At 35.9% G+C, this 26,451-nt stretch overlaps 1 protein-coding gene across 2 annotated transcripts; it reads right to left on the reverse strand.

The window, feature by feature from the left end:
* Positions 1–2,895: 2,895 nt before the first annotated feature.
* Positions 2,896–26,114, reverse strand: LOC110733821 (ubiquitin carboxyl-terminal hydrolase 8-like). 2 transcript variants are annotated; one of them, XM_021913890.1, is made up of 13 exons: positions 25,094–26,114; positions 24,714–24,947; positions 15,939–16,062; positions 12,561–12,620; positions 12,386–12,481; positions 11,695–12,054; positions 11,454–11,594; positions 10,876–11,046; positions 10,330–10,587; positions 9,413–9,561; positions 6,438–6,983; positions 4,262–4,535; positions 2,896–3,385 (listed from the first exon to the last, which is right to left on the reverse strand). In XM_021913890.1, exons 1-13 carry the CDS (start codon positions 25,453–25,455, stop codon positions 3,275–3,277), a joined length of 2,886 nt encoding a protein of 961 aa, XP_021769582.1. In that variant the 5' UTR covers positions 25,456–26,114; the 3' UTR covers positions 2,896–3,274. The 2 variants fall into 2 exon arrangements, with proteins under 2 accessions (XP_021769582.1, XP_021769581.1); XM_021913889.1 differs by having other exon boundaries at positions 15,921–16,062; positions 25,094–26,113.
* Positions 26,115–26,451: the final 337 nt, after the last annotated feature.

Here is a 26,451-nt window from a genome sequence, read left to right on the forward strand (position 1 = left end):
CGTAAAATCGAATCGTAGAATCGTAAGATTCTACTGACATGTATAATCAAGACGTCATATCTAAATTTAATTAAATATATTTAAATTATGAGCTTGAAACCTAATTATTGATAGAAAATAGTTGTTTACCCATTAAGCAACCAATAATTGACAATATTTATATTTATAAATAGCTATATAGGCATATTTTAAACTTGTAAGGATTTCGCTAGTTAAGAGAAATATGTAAAATCGAATAGAATCGTAAATTAAATCGTGTGACATACATAAATCGTAAAATTGTAAGATTTTAAGATTTAAATCGGATTTTAATAACAATGGTTTGATGTAAGATGCATTATGTAAGTAATCTAATGCCATTTTATGTTAGAATATTATAATTTATTTGAAACTCCCTAAAAGAGATGTGAGGGTATATCTACAAATTAAATTCATGTCATTCACAAGATAAACTTTAAAAAGATAAATGGCAAATACTACGTATCGATTGATCTAATTACAAATAAAATTATTCATGTAATATAGTATAAGAATAAAAAGTGTAGTATAAAATAACTATATATGTATATAACATGACTGTAGATACTTTAAAAAAAAAAAACAATAGTTTTACTTTAAAAAAAAAAAACACAGTATGAGCTTCCGGACGGTCTCCAAGGCATCCAAAGCTTTCTCAAAGGTCTGCGGGGGATGCATGACTATGAAGTCAATGAACTTTCCAGCTTGCAGACCATTCCGCGGTGCAAATACGAAAAGGCCTTGATCCAGACTTGTAAAGGGACGACTCGTTGCTGAAGTGAGTCAGGTAATCGCGGAGGCTTTCCTCCTCAGCTTGCTGCAGACTCATCAGTTCTGCAGTTGTCTTTTCTCGGCGGTTAGCCGTAGAAAACTTGCTCTTGAATTTGTTGGAAAGGTCTTTCCAACCAGATATAGAGCCTTCTTTCACCCCCTTAGTGATCCACGATTGTGCAACACCTTTGAGGGTTGTTGGAAAATACTTGCACCAGGTTTGACCTGGGGTTGAGATACATGTGCCCCTCATAAGAGGCAATGTGATCCTTTGGGTCTGAGGTACCATCATAAGTAATGTGCGCCGGAATTTTCACCGTCGGCACATGCATTCCAATATCCAACTTTGGAAGGGCGAGCTTGTAAGGACCATTACGACCTTCCCCCTTTGCTTAGCTGAAGGGACCTCGCTTCTCCCTCTCAAAGAGGTGGAAGTGGTTTTCGTCCCTAGCTGAGACAATTCGGGTATGGCCCGGTTTCTTCTGGGAAGGTGAGGCGGCTACGCACGTCCACCTCCCTCGAGCCTAAGCGTTCATGAACACTTCGGCGAGCAGACTCCTTGTATGTGGAGGTAGTATTGCTGCTCCGGAAACTCATCGAGTCCCGAGTTTTTGAGTGCTGTAAGAAGTGAGGGTTCTTCTTCCTTTCCTTATCGGTGTTCCATGTGTCCTCTTGCCATTTCCCCCCGAGCTCCTTGTAGGGTGGAACTTGTCCACTCTCCCCTTTACCGATTCTCCTTCTCAGGTGTCTCGGCTGAAGAGGTGAAGACTCGTGAGGTGTTGATGAGAGTTGACCCCCTTAGGCCTTAAGGAATTCCATGCAAACCGCCACGGCCCTAGCCACTTCCTCCGTAGAGGGCCCCGACAAAGGGGTTTCTTTCGGCTGGGACCGAGAGTGCAGACTGTTCGGTGGAGGACTCCTCGCATTTGACCCACTCGGCCTGGGTGAAATTGTTGGCTGGCGAGTGTGGTGTGAGGAGGAGTCTCCTGAAGCCTCCCTTTCTTGAGAATTGGGAGCTTTCGAGGAAGGAGAAGATGCTTCCGGTGACGGTGAAATTGGTTGATTTTCCCTCACCGTGATCATGTCCCTATCCTTCCGTAAGGAGGTAAAACCACCCCTCTTTCTAGCACTTTTGGTGCTTTTGCCACTCTAAGTCATGCTTTTCGCTAGGAGTGATTGATTTTTGGCTTGATTTTTTTGTATCTTCCCCACAGACGGCACAAAATTATTTCGGATGAAAACAATGGGACCTTCAGCAGGCCTTTTTTAAGGGGAGAGACTGGTCTCGGTCCAAATGATAGCTGGGCCGAGGATTTCTTGCACAGCAAAGAACACGTAAGACTGGCCTTGGGGGTTGTGCCGAGGAAGGCTCCTCCGATGCCGAAGTCAGTACAGTGTTTTAGAGAGAGAGAGAGAGAATGAGTTGTGCAAGAAATTTGGGGTGCTTGAGGTTGATTGTGAATGAATGTGAAATGAAGTGGATGTTAGCTTTTATACCTTTGCTCAATTAAAGGATTTGAGCCCTTGGAGTAAAGTGGGCTTGCCACTTTGACTGGACCGTTGACTGACTTAGTATTGGGCTGGAGAGTTGAACCTTGCATTTGAGCTTTGAATTATATCATTTGTAGACCAGGCCCAATTGAGAATTAATTGGACCCAAATAACACCTTTTCTCTTTTCACTCACCTCACTTTTTCACTCTATACTGTAGTTCTTCGCAAATACTCGTAATAATTGTAAAGGGCTGTATTTGCAATTTCATGCTATATAATAATCTCATACAACGTAGTACCGTAGTAGTTTGGTTGTTCACAAGAAAATGCACTTTAAAGATATCGCAAGTCCAAAAAACTTTATAGTACCAAGTAACCAAGAAGTGTAAATAAATGCTTGGTTAATAACAGTAAATGTAAAACTTCCCCATTAAAGTTTCAATTATTTAGTAGGGACTAGGAAAGCCGCAAACTTCAACTGAGAAATCAGTAAATTACTATGTTCATGTACCAATTAGCATATGCAAGATTAGTATACTCACACAATTAATTACGTAATTTTTTGACAGATCTGCGAATTAGGTCAGCCCAAAGCCAAGATTATGAGGCGCACTTCAAAATCAAACAGAGTAAATTTACAAGTTAAATACGTAGTAAAATAGATGAAAGTGGTTGTCCAACCACTTGATAAAGGACTGAAATAACTAAAGTTTATGCACATTATATGCCCAATGTTTTTCAGAAAAATTTGTGACAGGAGCCAGCAGCACCAAGCATTACATATTCCTAAGAAAATAAATATATACATCTAATTAACTAAGGAAACAAAATATAGAAAATTGGTTGATAAATAAATCAGTGTACCGGCTCCTCTCTACAATTGCTTGATTGTGAATCTTGTGATCTCTGAAGCTTCACAAAAGAATGTGTGCTGATTCTAATCCTAGGTTTCCCATCATTCTATACTGAACCAAAAAACAATACCAACAAGCTTAATCAGAGATTCTGCGATAGAAAAGAACATAAGCAGCGGATGTTTTTATGTCCTCCTCTCTAACTGGTTCAACAGATTTGTCGTTGAATTCATACCACCTATTACCATGCTGCACGAGGGACATAAGATGTTAGACCTTTACATTCACAACACAGCTATAAACCCCAAGATTTAAAGTAACTAATTGTGAGCCTAATAATACAGCTAAAAGAAACTTCCTAAGGATCCAGAGACGAACGATATAAATATACTATCTCCAAGGAAACTAAACTATATTCTCCAAAATATTCCTAATATAAACAGAACACATGTTATTAATCTCAGACTGCATCTCATTTTAATCCAACAATATCTTTTTTCAATCATCAAAACATATCTATATAACTAATGCCTACGTTTTTATAAATGTAACAATGCATAGCTTTATTATAAGATTTATGACACTTTCACATCAATTTCTCATCTTTATGCTTGCTTAAGTTTTTGCAACTAAAAGCTAAGTTTTAAGAGATATCTAGCAGGATCACAGGTATTATATGTAATATAAAAGCCCAAAATTAAATGAAAAAGATGATATAGAAGTAATATCATTGTAGATGCGGGTAGCTTCTGCAATACTCAAGAAGCTTTTTAAATAATTTACCATGGAACTTTGTTGCAAATATTATGAAACAAAACAGCATAGCAAACAGTAGGCATTCTCTTGGGTGATTAAGCCTCCTGTATACAACTTGAAGGATGGATATTAACGTAATTTGGGGAGACTAAGCCCATTGTTTAGAATACAAGCATTGTAAAAAACCACTTTACAGTCGAATACTGCACTCTTTTACTCAGAATAATGAATATTCCAACATAATATAATGTTTTCCCAATCTCCCAATCAAGAAATTTCAATTAGTGTCAAAGACTATCATACTGGACACATGAAATGGCAAACCTGAGTCAAAATATACATTAGACTATTTGGAAAGGGAGCACTTACATAAACCAGAGCTGTATAGTGACCACCACCCATGCAGCCGTAGTGGTTACTGATGGCATACAACCTATAGCAATTCAAGCTTGGACCACTATCATGGGCAAGGAAACCTGTCAAATCAAGCTTGTCTAAGGGAAAATCAACATATGCTTCAAGCTTGTTCTTCAAAAACCGGCTGTAGGAAAATCTTTTCAGATGGACTACTAAAATTTCAGGTAATCTCCAAAGATCTAATTTCTTGCTTGCTTGGCAATGCTGCTTGCAGCTAGGACAATACCTTGAACACAAGCATGACAATTTTTAAGTCAAAACATAGAAAGGCAAAGAAAGCAATATAATACTTCTTTAGAAATTTAACTGTTTCAAAAACAAAACAAGAACCCATTCTTGATGGGAAATTCTAGACATGAAAATGTTATTGAAGGAAAATAAGATAATACTTTAAAAAAAGACCACAAAATTTACAGCAACAACAACAACAAAGCCTTAGTCCCAAAATGATTTGGGGTTGGTTAACATGAATCGTCATAAGGAACTGGACGATATAAAGAAAAGGACATAATAAAATCATCAATTAAAAGAGTTTGAAAAAGGATATGAAATATATTTTTTAATGTATTTAGGATATGAAATATCAACGAATATATAATGGATTTAGAATATGAAATATCAACGAACATATTTTTAAAACAATAAATATATTGTTTTAACGTAGAATTGTATAAAAGTAAAGCTATGAAACATCACACTCGATATACTCTAGCAGTCCTCAGCCTTACATCTTTGCAATAAGACAATAACTTTTCTCCATCACAGGGGCCGACTAGGGAGGTAAGGTTTACAGTTAATTATATTTCAGCGTCTAATATGCGAGACAAAATAATTTAACACCCCCCCCCCCCAAACCCCTCCTTTCCACGCTAATAATGAGGCATTATATTATGTTACAAAAGGCACTTAAATCAGGATTCATTCTTGATCTTGAAAATGATTCAACTTTTAATCAGTATGATGGTGGAAACCTTTTGCTAAGAATAATGCAAACCAGAATTTCCCACTTTCATCAGTATGAAGGAAGAAATCAGGCAAAGGTGAGGCTGTCAAGCCCAAGATATTTAAAAGCAGAACTATATATAAAAGTACATTCAGAGATACATGTTTATAGTTACAATTCATAGAATGCCCTAACCAGTAATAATATTGCAGGTGAAAGAAGCTACATAAGAAGTGATTTAATCAGTCGTGATCTATACAAAAAAATTCTAATCTTTACATAGTCAATTTAAATATGGGTTAGAGTTAGACTGGGCAATAATGGCAGATACAAATACCTTTATCATACAGCCTAAAAAGGAAGAAAGGTCGATTAACATCTAACCATGTCTTTATCATCTATATATGGTTCATGGATTTCTAATTATATCATTCCCTTTCACAGCCACTCATTGTTTAGGTGACAATTTCCTAAAATAGCTCAATTAAATCCTACTCTTGAACTTAAACACAGAGGCATCCCAATTTTCACTTTTTCAGGGTACCAAAACTGCATCATAAAAAGTTAGAACCTTCCATCAATGTTCAACTACAATCCACCAAGGGAGAATAAAAATGATGTTGGATACTGTAAACCTACCAACCCTACCAGGTTAGTACATTGCACTTAGCTTATGTTCTCCGTTCTCGGCTACGACTAACTCAAGTATGTAGTGCTTTCATACAATAGGCCAAATATGATCTCAAAGTTTGTTTAGTGATCTAATAGCACCTTACCTGACATTATGATTATAACCTAGAATACTTGTACTCAAGTAGATTGGAACTGTACCATATCCAACCCTATGTAATCCTTTGCTATATGAGCCTACTGCAACTGCATATTATCCCCCAACAAACGCATACTACTCGATCTGCCAACGATAGTGGTTTTGCAACTGTTACCACAATTGCAACTGCATCCAAGATTTCACCTGGTTAATCTCTCAAATCCTAAAAGGCCTCAAACAAATTGCTTTAACCTTAACTGTAGTTGCATGTTATATCCCATTGTAAAGACTATAAAAAGACAAATATTCAACTTTGATACCCAATGAGGGGCCATAAGTTCAAATGTGATTATGCAACAACACATTAACATTTCAATTTACAGAATGAAAAAGTATCGAAGATGATGAATACTAACCACATGTCTTCAGGGCCTAATGGCTCCTCCTTCAAGAAGCCTTCCATGCATTTATACAAGGAAACTGATTCTTGAGGTTTCACATCAGGAAATATAGGTATGAAGACCTCCGGCAACGAGCTGAGATGAGAGGTATCATACCGCCTTAACATTTTTTTAGACCAGCTAACAAGCACATTCACTGTTGTAGTTTTAACAGGAACATCCAGAGGTTTGCCCAATTTTAACCTCTGACCCCTTAATATACCTCGTTCATCTGAAATGTGAAATTGAAAGTCAGAGGGCACATAGAAGTCAGATCCCATTTCATCATCCGAGCTCCACGAATTGTCTGAATTTGACAAACTCCCTGACCCCATCTTGGTAAACTCGTCATCTGAATTTTCAATATCATCATAATCATCTTCATCCATATTCAATAAAGGCTGAAGCAGTTTTATGTAAGCATCATGAATCTGAGTTCCATCTGATATACTAGGAATTCTTGCCACCAAAGGGGTGCCAAACAGACTCCAATGAGGTCTTCCGATTCGAAAGCCAAATTGCCTGAAATAACATAATAATTATGGAAGATACAATATCTCTATTTATAGACAAAGACAATGCATAAAACCACTTCCCCAGTTGCATTGTACTCTTTAGCCCATTTCCAAATGAGTGCCCTAATTATTCATTATCAGTCTATGAACAACCTAACACACAATTCCCAAAAAAAAAAAAGCAATTACTAAAAGTATTGGTACTAAAACTATTCTTTTTATTCATTTCTTGCCAACTATGACAGCAATAAATTGTATAGAATAATGATTAATAAATACACCTTCAAGAGTACAAAATACAGTTTAAAAATTGAGTGAAAACTTGCAAGCACAAGCATAGACTTTTACTTCAACAGCTACATTTGCAAGCAGAAAACAACACAGACAGTACCCCTACTTTGTTACAGTTGGGATAGACCTTATTGCCTGAAAGGGCTAAGAAAAGCCATGTAGTACATCAACATCTAGCAAGAATATTTTACTGTTCCCAAAATTTGCAGAAACCACACCATTTAAAACGCACATGCAGGACAACTCACATATTTTCATTTGATGACTTAAACTGTTCAACACCAAAAATTTGGTATGTTTATTGTTCAATTCATAAAGTCGAACTAATTTTGCAAATAATCATATAAAAAAAATCATATTTTTTTCCATCTGTTTTAGTTGCAACATTTTGACTTTTACGCTTGTCAATGCACAATTCTAATCCTTCATATCTCTAATAATGATAAGTAAAAAATATATATCTTTGATATTGTGAAAATATAAATTGAGGCAAATCTTACATGACTATATTTTTCCGAACATATAAATCAACAAAGGGGGTCAAATGGGAGAACGTGGATAGTGTAAATTTCTAAATGTTGCAATTAAATGAGAACGGAGAAACTATAATATATTCAAACCTACACTATGTTTAAATAAAAGGAAAAGCACGGACTAGAGACAGGCATTACAATGTCTGGATAGCAATTGTGAGGGTGAGGGAAATGGAGGAAAAGGGAATAGTAGGAAAAAATTTCCCTCATTGCTTAAGATCAAATGTCTCCAAAATTCGAAGAGACAGGAAAGTGACAGATTTTTTTGTAAAATCAGTCATAATGCTCTAAAAATTCTCTCATTTGAATAATAGGAACCTCTTACCAAGTTACCTTTCCATTACTTTTTGCTCTCTCTCTCTCTCTCTCTCTACAATAAAATGGATAAAATCTCCTGTTTAATCTAGGGTTATGATCTAATTTCTCTCTCTCTCTCTATACAATAAAAATGGATAAAATCTCCTGTTTAATCTAGGGTTATAATTTCTCTCTCTCTCTCTCTCTCTCTCTCTCTCTCTCTCTCTCTCTCTCTCTCTCTCTCTCTCTCTCTCTCTCTCTCCCTCTCTATACAATAAAAATGGATAAAATCTCCTGTTTAATCTAGGGTTATGATCTAATCTCTCTCTCTCTCTCTCTCCTCTCCTCTCCTCTCCTCAATTCAATAACTCTTGCATACTGGTTTGCTAATATGATCTACTTGTTGCTTCTCTTTAGTAATATTTATGTGTGTTGCCTTTGCTTATTAATAACAGGAGCAATCGATTCATACAATGTTCCTTTATTCTCCTTTTACTCTTTTATGGAATATGAATATTATGTTAATGATTTTCTCTATCCCTCTTTCCTCTTCTCTCTTATCCAAACGAGGTAAATGACTTTCTAACTCCCTCAATTCTCCTTCCATCCACTTCTTGATTTCCTAATTTAAATACACAACTAAGGTACATACTTATAAACCATAGATCTATTATTTTGATACATTTAATCATCAAAACGACTTTTGGCTGCAGCAAGGAGCCAACTCTAACCATTGCTTTTGTCTCTAAACGATTACTAGCCGCGGGAGGGCAAAAAGAGAGAAACATGGAAGAAAGTCTGGAAAGGTTGATGCATAGCATTGAGAAGACAAATTGTAACACATAACTAAAAGAGGGGGTGGGGGGGGGGGGAGAATTTAGTGGCGACCAGGCAAGCAGGGGTTTCTTTCTCTCTTCTATTTTCCATTCCTATTTTTCTCTTCTTTCTACCTTATAAAAATTCAAGACGACCGTTAATATTTTAACAGATGTATGCTATTAATTAGAAAATTAACACCTACAAGCAGTATATATTTGTAATTTTTCTTTACCTTTTCGTACCTCATTTCTGTTATTGAAAAAGCAACATGCACATAATTCAAGACATCAAATCAAAACAAAGTCATGCTTACACAAAATGTACCAAAATCAGACTACCAAATTAGCTATTCTGCTTGACACTTTTTGTCCTAACTTGCTACCATTACATGGAGATTTTGAATGAGAAGCAACTGAGAAGGATACTCTTACACAATAAGGTTTGGGCCTTGCCAGTTAACATGATGTCAAACAGGAAGCAATAGTGAGATACATACCTTTCACACCTCTGATGCATAAAAACCACCAAATAGCCACTCTCACTCTCTTTTGGTAAACGGTACGCTACAAGACAATCTTCATCCCTAATCAATGCCAATGAATCGGATGGATTTTCCAGGGATCGGATGATGCAGTGACTGTAAACCTTCAAAAGGAAGCAAACTTCACATATGAAGCAGCCGTAAGAGTAATCTCGCTAAAATCCCAATTGAAAGATAACAAGCTAATGTTGCCCAAAGAGATGTATGCCTGCAAGTAAGCAACTTCCCTTGGTCCCAAACCAAACTTCTAGAATTACTCAACCAAAATTCCACCTAGTCTAAAAGATGTCAAAAATCTCACTTGTCTAAAATATTTTCTTGTTATCGAGAAATCCACATAAAATTTCAAGCAGTTCAAAAGATGAGAATTTAAATCCTAAGTGATGAGTTTGATGACCAACAAGGAGACTTTCATCTAACAATACCAAATTATGAATAAAATAAAAAACTAACCAAAATAAATTGGGAACAGCAACTTTTTAATCAGGGAGATTGGAAACCATAAGATATGCATCAGTAACTTTTCAGAAGACAGTAACTTGCAAGTTGAGCTAAATCAGCAGCTATCTACTGACAATCACAAAAGTTAGGGTAATGTAATAACTAAGCTTTGTCTATTTGCAAAATTTCAAACTTACAACTTTTCCCAACCCAGCCATACTTGACCCAACCCAACCCAGTCACCACTTTAAACGAAACAGAAAGAAGTTTCACATGGAAAAGTTACTTGGGCATGATGCAGTCCCAAGTATGAAATACTTTTGTATAATAACGTTTAAGATACAAGGGAAGAAAGCAACAATAAACTAAATCCTTAATAAACAGTTGGATGAGTTCAATGGCAAAATAAATCAGCAGATAATGCAACATACCTCAGCCACAAAGAGAGTCTCATCATCTTGCAATGAAACGGCTGTGCTGAGGGCTTGAATAAGATCCTTGCACCTTCCATACTTGGGTACCGTTACAGTAAGCGATGATGGAAGCACACTTCCATCAGTGCTCAAAAGAGTAACAGTCATTGTTCGCATAGTTGTTGAAGGCAAAGGAAGCGACAGGTACATAAACGGATCAAAAGTGACTGAGACCCTTTTGCAGATAGGACAAACCAGCTTAGATCGAAATTGACCCTAAATAGACAGTAAAAAGCGTGTTTTAGATAGATGCCCCCATAAGGCATAAATATGAAATTCTACAATCATCCTGTCACATAATAATTTTGTGCCACGCGTTACCAAGCATCACATATATGTGTCCACCGCTTAAAGAAAGTTATTCTTATAACATTATATTAACAGTTCTAAACAATCTTGAGAGAGATTCATTAGGAAACTGAAAGCCTGTAAGAAATATAAAATCAACTAACATGTTTATACACATTTAACATTATAAAGACGAAAAAAATACACAAAGCTCACATGGTACAGATCAACTATTATAGAGTCATTACGAGCTAGGTGAATCTGCCAATGTTCATCTGCCACTTTATCAACAGGACGACCCTCAGTATCACCAAGCTGTATATATGGCTTGTGTTTCACACGATTCAAGTCTTCATGGAGCCCGTCCAACAGAAAAGCCAGAAACTCCTGTATTCAGTAGAGTTCAGTGGACAAGATAGTCGCAGCATACAAGTGAGACACAAGTTACATAATGGCACTTCTTTTGTATTAGACTTACACTCTAATATATGTGGTTACATCACAGATTAAATTGGTTGCAGGAGAAAGCTGAACTATGAAAAAGTTAAAACCCCTCAAAACTTTCCCCTATTTAGAAAGAAAATAATTTAGCTTAACCCTGAATACCACCCCCCCCCCCACCCCACCCCAAACTACCTTATCTTTCCAAATGTACAGTTTGCCTTCACTGGATGGAAATGAGCCAAGAAGCGTGTGGTGGAAAGACATTAACCATCACTTCTAAACTTTAGAAAACTTTACATGTTCCTAGTATGCTCTTCCCGTAACATTATTCCAAACAAAACAGAACTTACCTGGGAATCATGTTGGTTATAGCCACAAAATTGAGGAGCGAAGTTCTCTAAAGTTGACTTAAATAATCTTGGAGCAACAGGCATACCACCTGGAGCCCACAACTTTCTTAACAAATCCCCAAAAGACAAAGCAAGTTCACCCTGTCCAAACGAAAAAAGCATTCGGAAAACTTGAAATGGCATAAACAGCAAGGAACTAAAGCAGCCAATGCAGCATTAGGACCAATAAAGAACCACTCACATTCATCCCTAGAGGATTTTCGTAGTTTATATCTTTCTTAAAATCTCCAAGGAAATAATCAAGAAATTTAGGAGTGTGAGCTAAGCACTGAATTGCACTGTTCATGAAGCAGGTATTGCCAAGATTTAGGAGTCCGGTCAAACCCAGCACACCAGTTTCTCCATGTCCTTGAGTGCGTGATTGCAAACTGAGAAGTGGTGAAGAAGAACTCTGATTATCAACGGTTCCATTCATCTTACTCGGCCAGCTACTGCAAGAGCCTCCACTGCTGGACCTTTCTTGCATGGAAAACTCAGTTATTTTTACTTCTGCATCCTTGGCAAAACTTGGCAATCCAAAAACTTGTAATTCAAGAAGAGCCTATAATATATAAACATTAAGACAATAGAAAGTCTTTAAAAAATTATAAAAGAAAATAAAAAACAGCTAATTGCCCCAAAAACAAAACAAAGATACAAAAGACTGATCCTCTCGCACAATTGAAGATCCAGGTTATTTAGGTAACTTTGCTAAAAACCAAGCAAATCATCTTAAATGTGATGCCACTATATGCGCATGTACAAGCTTAATATACATAAGGTCACATTTCAAAAGCCAGCAGCAGTAACATCAATTTAGAGATATTTGGAGACAAACTAAAATGAACGAGCTATCATCAATATAACATATGAATCAGTGCAACAAGAATTACCTCTTCCGCGGCCTGGCCTGGACCGCCATAAGGAAATATTTTACCATCTCTCTCAAAAAAATTGGTCATTTGCCCAGAAAAGTCCCAAATACAAACCTATTTCATTCAATACAGTTAGAAAATTGTTCAGCACAACATACATTCACAAATGCAGCATTTTCCATTAGCAACATACCATATACGACTGCACATCAAAAATCTCATAAGCTTGTCTGTACAGCTGGACCGGATTATCCTGGAATGATTCACATGCTGCATCAGGTAAGCATCAGAGAGAAATTACCAAGAACCTGCTTACTCTAAATTTAAAGGGCGATAATTAAAAAACGGGGAAAAAAAGTTTTAAGATAAAAATATGAGGAAAAGAAAGGTTAGACCTCAAAATGTCTTCTTTGTTTAAGTAAGGTAATCACCATTTATTTTTCAGCATCACCATTTCCTTTCACAACCACAACTACTCTTTCCCTTCTACTTTTTCACAACCACTCCCACTACTCCCCCCACCTCCTACTCTATTAAAACCGTCACAGCCGTCTTAGACTTCGGCTGCCGCTCAACCCCTCATTTAATGTAACATATATTGGTTGGTGTTGTTTTATGGTGGTGGGGGTGAATTCTTTTGGCAAATGAAGGCTTTCTTAAGGTTAATTTAGTGTGTTTTAGTGATGGTGTGTAGGTTTTCAAAAGGGTGAGGAGTTTTCAGGGTGGTTTGGTTGGAGGCTTAATTCATGAATTTGGGAGGGTTACTCAAACTTGTAGAGCTTACATTCCTTCTGGTCTCAAATTTTTCTCATTTCCCAGTCTGTCATGAAGAAGGTTACTCAAATTTGTAGAGCTTTCTTGTGGGAGGGAAGACATGTTGCTCTGAAAAATGTTCCAGTTGCTTGGAAGTATGTTTGCAAAAGAAAAACCCATGATGGTCTTGGGTTTAAGGATGGGGATATCTGGAATATTGCTGCCTAGGGTAAGTTGGTGTAGCTCATTGCTCTCAAAGCTGATATGCTTTGCATTAAATGGGTGCATAGCATAGTGTTTATATCAAAGATAGTAACTGGTGGGACTATAAGCGCCCTCGTTCTGCTAGGTGGGGATGGGAAAACATCTGTAAAGTCAAAGAGGTTTTGAAGCACGGTTCTTTTCAGCATTCCTGGGCTACTGGGCTACTGATGGACATAAATACACTATTGCAGATGGTTATACTTGGCTTCAGGGTGCTCTTTCTTCTGCTCCTTGGACTGCTTGGGTGTGGAACAGGTACAACACCCCTAAGCACTCCTTTATCTCTTGGTTGGTGGCACTAGGAAAGCTTAAAACTAGAGACAGACTCTTGTTTTGGTATCTGTGCTTCTGACAGCTGTTTGTTTTGTCGGAATCAGTCTGAGACTGTCAGCCATCTCTTTTTCAACTGTGACCATACTTACCAGTGCTATCTTGCGGTGAGTCAGTGGACTGGAGTAAGTATTTCGCAAGGTAGCAATGCCCTTATGTGCTGGAAATGGTGGAAGAATAGATATGCAGGGAAGGTGAAAAAGAAGATAATGCTTTGTATCTTTACTGCTATCATCTATCATATATGGAAAGGTAGGAATAAAGCTCTCTGGGATTCTGCTGTTCTTAGAATAGATGTGCTTTGTAACTTTATTAGGCAAGATGTTAGATGCAAGATTCATAGCCTAGGTAAGGTAAAATGAAAGATAGTGACCATATTTGGATCACCTCTTTGCTGAACGGGGCTTAGGTTCTCTGTTGCTGTTTTGCTAATGCCCTGTTGGGCTGCATTTGGCTGTCTTGTTTGTTAGGTTGTAATGGCATGGTTTCCTTGATGAGTTAATATAATTTCTTGCTTGCTTACCAAAAAAAAAAAAAGAATTTGGGAGGGTTTGAATGGTTAGAGGTAGTTTTCATGGTGGTGGACTTTGAGGAGGCTACTAGGGTAGTGGGGGTGGGTTTTGGTTGGGTGGGGATGGGTTTAAGTGGTTTTATGGTGGGTGAGTTTCGGGTGATTGGGTGAGGTGGTTGGTTGTTAGGTGAGTGCTGGTCAAAGTAGTGATCAAGATGGTTATGTAGTAGAAGAGAGAAAGGAGGACTTTGGAGTAATTGAGTGGGAAAAGGGAATAATTAAATTAACTTAACAAACTAGATGATCATCCTTGTTCATTACATTACCATTTCTTGAATACCCCAATCCAAACGCCCCTTTAGTTCTTAAAATATGTCAAAACAATATATAGTACAAAGAGACTAATCCATAAGGACCCATAATGGCAATAATATAGATACAAGTCAAAAAACAATAAAAACACCACCAACCTCCACTGGTGGAGGCAAAACACCATAAATAAACCATTATTAATTACATGGTGTTGTACGCAAAATAACTAAACCATACTCATTCAAGAACACTCTAAATTGCTCAAGCCTATGATACAAAGATACACAAGCAAAATTTCTACCTTTCTAAAAGTATGAGCAAACTCTTATAAATAATGTTAAGACTATTATGCCCCTAAAAATGTTTATTTACGTATTTGCCCCTTTTAAAAGTATGACCACACTTTATGAATAGTGTTGAGACGATTATATCCCTAAAATGTTTATTTACGCTCTACTTTTTCCTTAAAAAAAATGTTAATTGTTTTTTTAACTCTTTAAAAATAGTGGACATTTAACCCTAAAAATATTTGTTTAGATATTTTCCCCAATTAACGCTACTAACAGCGCCAAACCGAAAGAACATCTGGATATGGCTAGCTATGACGCGTGCATCGCGCGCGTTAGCCGCCCTAGTATTAACAAAGAATGATTGAAATCCTAAAGCGTTAGGCACTTCAATTTATACTCATTTGACTATTCATTTATTAATTGGGAAAATAATGACTACAACTACTACTCATTTAAAGCATTACGAGGTGGCAGCTCCAAGAAATCTCTCGCTATACTAATCTCCCAACTCATTGAGAATGAAAAGGTCAGCATTTGTTTGCAGGACATTCCATAATCATTTTACACAATCTTAATTCATGCATTTATATCCATTGACCTCATCTATCTTTCTTTTTTTTTCAGTGTATATGATAAAGATGAAGTATGTAAAAAAAAAAAACAAGACCAAACTGTTCTAATGGAAGTACTGACCAAACGTCTTCAACACTGCAAAAAGGTGGGTTCTAAATAAAATTGTCCAACAACCCCTTGTTCAAATGTTCTTCTCCACTTCCTTATAAGAAAAAATCCCGGTGAAACAAGTAGTTCAGTCTATGAACAGAGCAGATCCATGCTCAATACACTATATAGAACAAATCCGCCCAAGTCCACCAAGCAATTGGTGACATAGGTCTCAGATGTCAGAAATCAGATCAAGAATTCACAAGCAGCTAAAGAAAATGAGTAAAAATGGCAACGTATAAGAGTAAAGCCATTACATACATGTGGCATTAATAGCAATCGGGCAATGAAGATAATTAATAACTGAATACCTCAAAAAATAAATAAATAAATAAATAATTACAAAAATTAAAAATAAAAAAGGGCTCACCATCAGAGATATCCTCACCACAAGAGAATCATTCTTCTGCATTACAGACAACCTAATCTGAATAGTGAAAACATCCTGCTCATCATCTTCTGCAGCCAAAGAACATCCCATATCCTTAATTCTTGTGCAATAATCACTATGCCTGTAGGGACAAGCAAGACATCTTCACGCTCATGACACTGAATGAAAACATTGCATGTTAACAATCCCCTAGCAATTTAGATGACTCGGAATGTACAAAAAACCCAGCAACTCCAAGAACAATCACAAATCCAATGCTGGTCCTTGGGTTCAGATGGAAAACTTGGGTTTATTCTAAGATGATGTGAATCAATAAAGAGAAGAAATGAACTAAGACTATGATTAATGCACAAAACTCATAATCTAAGAAATAACCTAACCATCAAACACATTATGACACTCAACTAGATAGTGTCAAAAAGACTAGTACACCAGTCTCTCATTCATTAATAACTCCACTTCAGACGGATTTACTGTAATACCCCGTATTTTTATACGTATTTTGATTTAAATAAGTATTTCTTAAAGTATTTAAATAATTCGAAATGAATTATTTATGGTTTTTATTAATTTAAAAAAAAAATTTAACTAAAAAGTTTATTTTTAATTATCTAATAATCTTGAAAATATTTTATTTTATGATTTAAAAATATTAGGGCATATTATTTTATAAAAAGTTAATTTTAAAGTCAATGATATTTAAGGAAAGTCAAAATACTAGTTTGACTAGGAAAGAAATCATTAAGGGTAGTAAAGAAATTTTAAGTAGGAAGGATATTCAGAGGGGGTATAAATACCCATCATATGCCTAAGGTGGAGTGCACCCAAAAGGTAAACTCTCTCTCTCCTCTTATTTTCTTTTCCCCTTAATTTTTCTCCTTCCCCTTTATTTATTTATTTTATTTTAATCACCACCACACACACCGACCGGCCACCACACGCCAACACCAGCCGGCGGCCACCACCACCAGCACTCGCCGGCAGAAGGAGCCACCAGCGCAGCAGCAACCAGCCTAGGTGGTTGGGTGCGCCGGTGGTGTTCGAAAAAAAAAATTATATTGTTTTTGTTTTTAATTAAATATACCCTAAATCTAATTATTGTTTTTGGGTTTTGTGATGATTTTATGATGTTTAATAATAAGTATTTTGTATATTAATTTTCAGATTTGGTTTTAAATTAAAAAAAAAAAAAAAAAAAACCCAAATTAAAAACCCTAGGTTTCTAAACTAATGTATATTGATGAAATTTGATTGTGGTTGATTAAAACTGTTGAAATTAATGTTTTTAAACTAAATTACAACAATTTTATAAGTTTTAATGATGCTGGAATTTTTATATATAAACTATATGTAAGTTTCTTAAAAGGATTTTTAATTACCCATTAATTGGGAATAAAAGTAAAGGTTTTAAATTAAATTTCAGATTATTTTAGAGGGTTTATGAGTGATTTAAAGAGAGTATATATTGCTGGAAATTTTTGTGGAAGAGGTATTAATACTTCTTTATAATTTAGATTTGTAGGAGACTTTCAAGTGAGTGATTTTATTTAGTTGTGGCAATTTTGAGATCATATTCAAGGTACGTTCGCGTACTTAGTTATTATTTGAATATGTAGAAGCATGCTAGGCTTTTCTTAGTTAATTCCAAGTAGCATCATGATAGGTGTGGGTTGGAAATTGTTGATTGGATTGATGTTGGTAAATGATTTCTGATGTGTGAATTATTTGTGATGAATTGGTGATTGGAATTAATTATGTTGACATGTTGGTTGTGAACCACACTTTTATTATTGGCATGTTAGAGAGCATGTATAATTAAACTAAATGTTTAATTTGGTTTGGAATATTGAAAAGGAATTTTATGGTGGATCATATAATTTTTATTGATTCTTTAAGCATGAGAATTGAGCTATTAAGTGTCGAAGTACACGGGAATAAATTATATTGCGGTGCCTATGTGCACTAAAGGTGTTTCTAACACCGAGGGATAGGATTTGTGGCGCATTATGCGTTTAAGGTGTCTTTGACACTGAGGTAGATTAAAAAGGGTTCAACTATTAAATTTATGTGGTCACTAATTATTCAAGACTTAAATTGGTATGTTTGATTGCTTGAATGATTTACAATGTTTGATTGTGCTATGGCTTGAGAGTCGTCACCGAATATAATAATATGTAAACAACGTAAAGTGAAAGAGATTACACACCAAAACTCTTGGAACGTATATACTTTGAGTATGAACATATGGGGGGAGTTATAGGGTTTTATATTTAACCATGACTTTTACAAGGAGTGCAGGACGCAGGATTTTCCTTTTTATTTATCTATTGCGTAGGACGTCCAGTCACTTCATGTGACATTTGCCTACCCGGTTAGCTTCTGATGTAGTTTACCTCAATTTATTTGAGGCATGGATTTGGTTGGAAAGTCGTTCAATGTGTAATCAAAATTAAATGAACATTAATATTGGTCTAGTTAGGTGTTGAATGTTTTGTGTGCTTGTAAACAGGGGCAACACAGTATGTGTGTTGTTAGGATGAAAGCATGTTAGTGTATTTTATTACGCTTATGTACTCAGCATTGCTGATTGTGTGTTTGTATGTTTGGTTGGCCTTGTCTTTAACTTAGCCCTACGACGACCCATTTCTGATGGCGAGTAGTGGGGACAAGTAAAGAGAAATTTTTTAGGTAATGAAGCATTTTCATAAAGGGCATAAATGAAGAGCGAATCATGCTTAATTTTCATAGGAATATGATGTGTTATATTTGTTTTAAATATTATTTATTTTATTATGATCACGAGACTAGCGCAAAGGTTTTAAATATTGATTGGGCTTTAAGGGCCTACAATGGTTCCAAGTTGTAGGTTGACTTTGTTTGACTTTTACTTTCGTTTGATTTGACTTTTCAAGTTGAATTGTTTTGAATGGTTTTAAAGGTAGTCTTCCGTTGTGTGTGAGTTTTTGATATTTGCCTTAGCCGTTTTCACGGTGGCGGTAATGTCTTAGATTTTCCTATTTCGTATTTTAAAAGGGTAAAACGGGTATTTTAAAGAAAAGGAATTTCTAGGGTGTTACATTTACCCCTTAAATAAGAACACACACGAGCTAGTTCATAGCCATGTTGATAATAAACTACATTCATTCAGTTCAAATAAACAAGGACCAAAAGCATTCAAGTGAAAAGCATAAGAAACTAACAACAAGAGTCGATGCAGTCTTAGGCTACATTCGGTTCAAAATGTTAAACTGTTTAAGCATATATTTACTTGTAAAAATATGATCATAAAAAATACCAGACTAAAAAACTGTTCAAAAAAAATATGATCATAAAAAATATGATCATAAAAAAATATGATCATAAAAATTGTTCAAATATGATCATAAAAATATGATCAAATATGATTGTTCAAATATGATCATAAAAAATATGATCATAAAAATTGTTCAAATATGATCATAAAAATTGTTCAAATATGATCATAAAAATATGATCATAAAAATTGTTCAAATATGATCATAAAAAATATGATCATAAAAAAATATGATCATAAAAATTGTTCAAATATGATCATAAAAATTGTTCAAAAAAAATATGATCATAAAAAATACCAGACTAAATCATATCTATTATTAAAAAGTTTATATCATGAAACCTTATATTAATACCTGTTTGGCAGCACATTTTTTATGGTTTGTTTTTATTACTTCTACCTTTTTTTAATCGCAACGTTTGGAATTTTACACTATTCACACAAAATTCTCTAATTGTTTTTTGTAATTTATACGCTGGAAAATTTGCAGTCATGTGGGATCTTGCTAGATTCATCTCATAATACACTTTCATAACATCAACTTTATATAATTTTTGCTACAATATAACTTAAGATATTTTAAGTTACAAAAAGTGCAGCATGAAATCCCCAACCTTGCGGTTGAAAAAAGAGAGGAAATACATTACTAAAATACTATGGTCAAAGTTAGTATATGAATAGTGTGTAAAAGTCATACGTGTCAATTATTCTAGAACGGAAAGAGTATCTTTATTATTTCATTCATGACAACAAAAATTAAGCAAAATATTATGTACATAAATTACACATTACTAAGAATCTAATGACAACTCATTTGATAATATTAGTAACAAGTTCCTTGACCTAAACTAACCCAAGCTAATAATAGTAATATAAGAAACAATATCTCTAATAATTAAGTACAAGAAACCAGATTTACAACCATAAACTTCATGATTACCATAACAAACCAAGAGTAGTAACACAAAACTAAGCTAAAGCCATATAACCAAGAATTAATCCTTTGTCCACAAAGATCGTCTTCCTAAATTTGCTTCAATCACAAGCTTCTAACCCATTGTAGCTTATTGCTTTAAAACTTAAGTTGTTGGAGGCCTTTACAGTGCCATCACATGTATCAAAGCACCCAAACCATAAAAAATCTCAAGAAACCCTAAATTAAAAACTAAAAAAAAAAAAAAAAAAAAAAAAAAAAGACGTCAGATCTGCTTGCGCCCGCCTCGACCCCTTCCGCCATCACTATCCTCACACTTGTCACTACTAGACAGGAGCGTTACCCTTCTCGCTTGAGTTGCTCCGTGCCACCGGCCATTCTCAAACTTGGCTCGCGCCCTCGTTGCTAAAAGACGAAAGTTCATCACATGGATTCGGTGTCAAAACACTCAAACCATGACGGTTTATATCCTCCTATGTTCTTGTAAACTTTCTTCATGTCATTATTGACTTACTCTATCCAAATCATTTATGGCCTCCTTTGACTTCTTTAGAAATCTACCCCAAAATTCACTTTATTGACGTTTTACATGCCCATTGTCCAATTGTGTTTACAATTGAAAGGATTAATGGTGTTTTTAGCAATGGCGGTGGATCGGGCAGACTGAGAGCATTGCGGTGTCAGATATCCATGAGGGAGGGAAGAATAGTCAACCCTCACATGGGTGTAACCTAGACTGGATGCTCAAAGGCATAGATCTATTAAGTTACATAAGTTGTTTAAGTGAATTTAAAGGTGGTTTTGGAGGCAAAATTGGGTGGTTGGCCATCAGCAAGTCTGATTGCTTTGTGGGTGGACCAACTAAAGGATTTTTTAGCACATACTCACATAGGTGACAACGAATGTTGAAGGGTGTAAATAGTTATTTTTTAATTATTGGTTTATAGTAGAATACTAAATCATAATTCATTTGTATTCTTAACAACCTAAGGAGTTAGGGATTGGATAGTTGCATGTCTTTAACTTGGCTACAAAACCCCGTGCATCTCGACAGAAAAAAAATAAACAAATATATATCTTTTCACTTTAAAGAGAAATATTGTTAACGAAAATTGTTAATTTTCAATAAATTGACACATCACACGTGATATGGCAATTATTATCAATTTATTGTTATTTTGACATATGAACTTCGAATTTGTAATTTTTACTCTGTAATATGTTTATATTTTGGGTTATTCTACAATTTATAGTTTGAAGAGTTCAGAACATTTACTTCTTTTGGTAAGTGTTAAGTATCACAAAGATTATCCACTTGGCACCTGCGTCAAAGACACCAGAAAAGAAAACCTTTTCGTCGCATTTTTAACGTGCTTGGAGAGCCTGTTGATAATTTGGGTCCAGCTGCTTTCCTTGCTTGCATCTGATCTAAGCCTATCGCCTGCTTCCAACTGCCTTTCTATTGTGCCCAGAGGGACCAGCTTCATGCAAATCAGCGGCCACCAAAATAGCAGAATTGCTGCCTTTTCTGGTTCTGCTTCCACTCCGCCGAACATCCAGTGGATCTCAGACTTCATTGGTTGTGATATTGATCTTACGCAGGTTCTGAAAGAAAGAATATAAAGACTTGTAGAGACCTGCCCAGTGCCGGAAGGTCAAGGAAGTTGGTGACCTGATGAACGGCAGCCGGCGACAGAAGCCCCGGTGAACGGCAGCTGCTAGTGCCCCTAGAAATTCTTGGATTTTTCCCCTTTTTAGTCTGACTGACATCATTCTTGAATGAAGAAAAGTTCAGATCCAACCACCTCAAAGTGAACCTCCAGCTAGGGGTGTACAAAAATTGGCCCGGACCTGAAACCGGACCTGAACCGACCTGAACCGGACCGGACCTGACCCGGACCTGTTGATTCAGGTCTGGTCCCGGTTCTTAAAAATCCAGGTTCCCGGTCCCGGTCCGGACCCGGTCCAAACCCGGGGTTTTCAGGTCTGGACCTGAAACCCGGGAAAATCGTAATTAAAAAAAAAAAAAAAAAAAAAAAAACAAGAAAATATCTGATTCTCTCAGCCTCCCTCAATCTCTTTCATATTTTTAAGTTCTAACCCTAACTCCCTAAGCCCAAACTGATTCTCTCAGCCTCCCTCAATCTCAACTTCTCAACGCGGTTGTCCCAACTCGCTTCGGCCACCGCCCACTGCCGACACCTCCCTCATTCTCTCAGGCGATGCACACCGATAATATCTGGTAAGTATTTGCTTATAATTTTGGTATTTTTAATTCGAAATAATAAATTTAAGTGTGAGAATTTATATGTTTATTCTTGTTTCAAATTTTCAATTGCTTTTAATGATTGTTTGATGTTTGCATGTTGAATTTCTTATTTTTAGTTCATCTCTTTCGAATTTCTGTTTTTTTTTTGGTTTTTTTTGAGTTTAGGGTTCATAAGAATTAAGAAGTTTAGGGTTTAGGGTTCAAGTGCGAAATTTAGTTCGAAATTTTGTGTTTATTATGATTATTAAGATTAATTTAGTGCGAAAATTTGTGTTTATTCCTAAACTATAAGTTATTCAAGGTAATATATGTCTCCACTTGAATTATGGGTTGGGGTGGTAGGGTGGGTTGGGGTGGGGTTATGGTGGGGTTACGGTGGTACAGTTCTGGTATGTGGGGGTTAAGGGTTAAAAAATGCTTCCCTGAGAGCGTCACAAAGTTGCAGAAATTGCAGATATTGGATTTTCAACAATCTAGTGTTAAGAGTTTTGCAAGCTAAGTCATTTGAGGCACTTGTATACTTGAGGTAGATTGGTTGATATGCCACCGAGGTTTGGGGAATTAAAACCTCTCCAAATTTTAGATGTGTTTATAGTCAGAAATAATAACGGTATAGATGTGTTGGGTAACTTGAGTGATCTTGTTGGAAAGCTCATAATCAAATATGAAAAGCTTCCTTCCAATCCTGGTGCATCACGGACAGGTGATAAAGGTATATTGAATAACATGAATGTAACAGACTTGTCATTGGCATGGTCATCTTCGTGTTCAAAACCAGCCAACCTAGAAGAGTTTGATTACTTTCATCCACCTCAAAGGAGAAACATTTCCCCTACAACTTATGTTTGGAAAGGCTGTTTTTGATAGCCTTATTTCTATACATATTGAAGACTGTCGAGGATGCAAAGTTCTGCCAGCTCTGAGTTCATTGCCTCATCTGAGAGCTATTCAACTTTGGGACCTAAATGTCTTGGAATACGTGGAGCCTGATGTCGATAATAAAAAATTTACAAGTTCTGGTTCATCTACACTCAGACACTATTTTCCTTCTTTGGAATACCTGTTGTTGGCTAATTTACCAAGATTGGAGGGATGGTCACGTTATATACAACAACAACTCCTAATCCCTTCTCATAATCTTACACTTTGTGTGAGCAATTGTCCAAAGATGTCATCGATGCCTCTGTTGCGAAGTCTTGTGTCATTAGAGGCACATGATATCCATGTGAAATTTCTAAGGCATCTCTTATCAACTACTGCAGGACCATCTCCTAGTGCCACGTTGAGGAAGCTTGAAATTGTCTCAATTTTCGATCTTAAGTCCACTTTTCCAATTAGAAATCTGAATGCTCTAGAGTCACGCGATCAAAGGGAAAACAACTCGTTGGAGAATTTATGTATTTCTAGTACTTGAGAGTTGAGACTTAAGAGAATTTATGTAATTTTATGAGTTTTCGTGGACTTATTTGTATTTTCGGTGGACTCATTTGTATTTTTGGTGTTTGAGAATCGGGACTTTATAGACTTTATGTAGTTTTGTAATTGATAATTTTGGTTTGTATGTAATTATTAAATTATGCAACAGGTCTAAAAATCACAAAACAGGTCCATATGCAGGTCCATATGCAGGTCCAACAGGTTTTGTATTAAAAAAAACGAAAAAGACACAAAACAGGTCCATTCAGGTCCAAACCCGGACCGGACCTGATTTACCCCTACCTCCAGCACAAGTCAATGGACCTTCAATTCAAAAATATATTCGAATCCCCTAGTATACTGTAATTGCACCTGTGCACCACTAGTTTTAATTTATAATTTCAATTACACCATTTGATTTCAATAAATTTCTTTGAAGACTCCAAACCCATGAGCAAAATCTGCCGTTAAGTTCATACTAGTACTACAAGTCTACAATTAAGCAACTAGCCCCAGTACATGAGCCTTTAGTTGCAATTGATCCGGGCTACTACTACTACAAAAGTGTTTAATTGTAATTCCTAAAAAATCCACGATAAAGGAATTAACCTATGTAGTTCAAAATTTGCACATACTTTATCAGTAAAAATTATCCACAACAGATTACAAACGAAATCAACCAACGAAATAAATGCATACCAGAATTGTATTTTGATCGAATGATCACAAACATGAACAAATTAGAACAAAACTTCAACGCAAATCATGATAATCAAAATTCGTAAAACGAGAAATTGAAGGCATGCAACAATAAAAATTCAAAACAATAAAGTTGCTCACCATTTAAGCGCCTTAAACCACATGCTTTCGGTAATTAAAGCATACTCCCGACCAGAGAAACCCTCGCACTTATCATCGCCATTGCCGATATCATTCACTTCTCTGTGTAAATTCAAAACAATCTCATCATCAAAATCACTCTCCCTCTTCTCCTCATCATCATCAGTTGCCGCCGCCGTATAACGAACACCTTTAATTACACTCAAACACTCCTCACTCGCATCCTTCCACCACCTGCAAAATCCAATTCAATCAGATTCAACTCAATTCACTCAAAATCAAATCAATTCAATCAATTTTAACTCAATTCAGCTCAATTCAATTCAATTCAAATTCTACATTACTCAAAACCAAACCAATTAAAAAGAGAGAATTAATACTTGTAAGAGACGAGGAAGAGACGATCATGGCGAAGAGCGAGAGACAAAGACGACGCCGACGACGGAGGAGAAGATTGAATTCGACGGCGGCGACGAGCGTGGGAGTAGAGAAAATCACCGTCATCGCCGCCGTTGGCGTCATCATCGGAGGCGTTGTTATTGGCGGCTGTATCGTCGACGGCGAGAAGCTCGTCGGGATCGAAGACGTCATCCATGGCGGAGGAGAGAGAAAGTTTAAGAGAATTGGAGAGGCGGGAGAGGAGAGAGAAAATGAAGATGATGAAAGCGTTGATTTTTTTGAATTTAAAGCGTCGTTTTTGTTGTCGTTGAGTCAGAGTTGAAGAGGAAGAAGAAGAGGGCATGAATGAAAGCAGAGTAAAAATTATTTTTTAAAAAAAAGGTTAAATTAAATTGGGAATTTGAAAGGTTTTTCTGGGAGTACGAAAGGTTTATTTATTAATTTTAAATTAGGAGTTTAATTTATTTTGATTTGATTAGATTATTTAGAGGTGAAAAACGCGAGTGGAGTTAGAGGTGGGAGTGATGGTTGGTCTAGATGATTCTCAGAGGTTCAGGTTGTGGGGTAGGGGGTTTTTACACGTGGAATGGTTGTGGAACCCGAGGTAGCTCAACTCGTACTCCAATAAAAGGTCGGCAAAAAGAGTCTTTTGAGTTTTTTGGGCTTCCCTCAAACAAAAGGCTATTTGGGCTGGGCTTGATTTTTGTTGAATGTGGACTGGGTTAACAATTAATTTTATTTTTTTTTCAGAAGAATGAGCAGTATGGGTAGTTTTTGGCCCGGACGATGTTCGAGTTTTTGCTTGTAGTTTGATTATGCTTGTATTCATTATAGTTTTTATTTAAAAAAAAAATCTATATTGAATGTTTATTTAGTCAATTTGATTAGACATTAAAGGGAGGAAACTAAAAAAATTATGGTGTGATGCGGGAGCAATAGTCCAATACAGTATGGGTTTTCACGAATATTCATGGAGTTTATTGAGTAACTACACCATCATTTCCTAATATTAATTATTAGGATTTTTGCTTATGGCTTTTTACCTTTTACTTGAAAGGATTTTTCCTATTTTTAGGCTTTAAGAGCTTTAGTTATTAGGATATTTATTTGTTTAATTTATATATGTTATGATAGGATTAATAGTTACTTACAAATATGATTTGAAAATATATTAGGATTAGTATTCTTAATATTCAATCTTATTTTAGGATATGATTATTAGTTTCCTATCTCACTTTTTTGCATCTTGTTGAATGCAATTGACAAGAAACCCCCATTTCCTGCGGGAGTTGAGATCTATCCTTTTAATTTTTGTGTAATTCTTTAATTCTTACTAAAT

Source organism: Chenopodium quinoa, unplaced genomic scaffold (assembly GCF_001683475.1).
Source record: "Chenopodium quinoa cultivar QQ74 unplaced genomic scaffold, ASM168347v1, whole genome shotgun sequence".
NCBI lineage: Eukaryota > Viridiplantae > Streptophyta > Magnoliopsida > Caryophyllales > Amaranthaceae > Chenopodium > Chenopodium quinoa.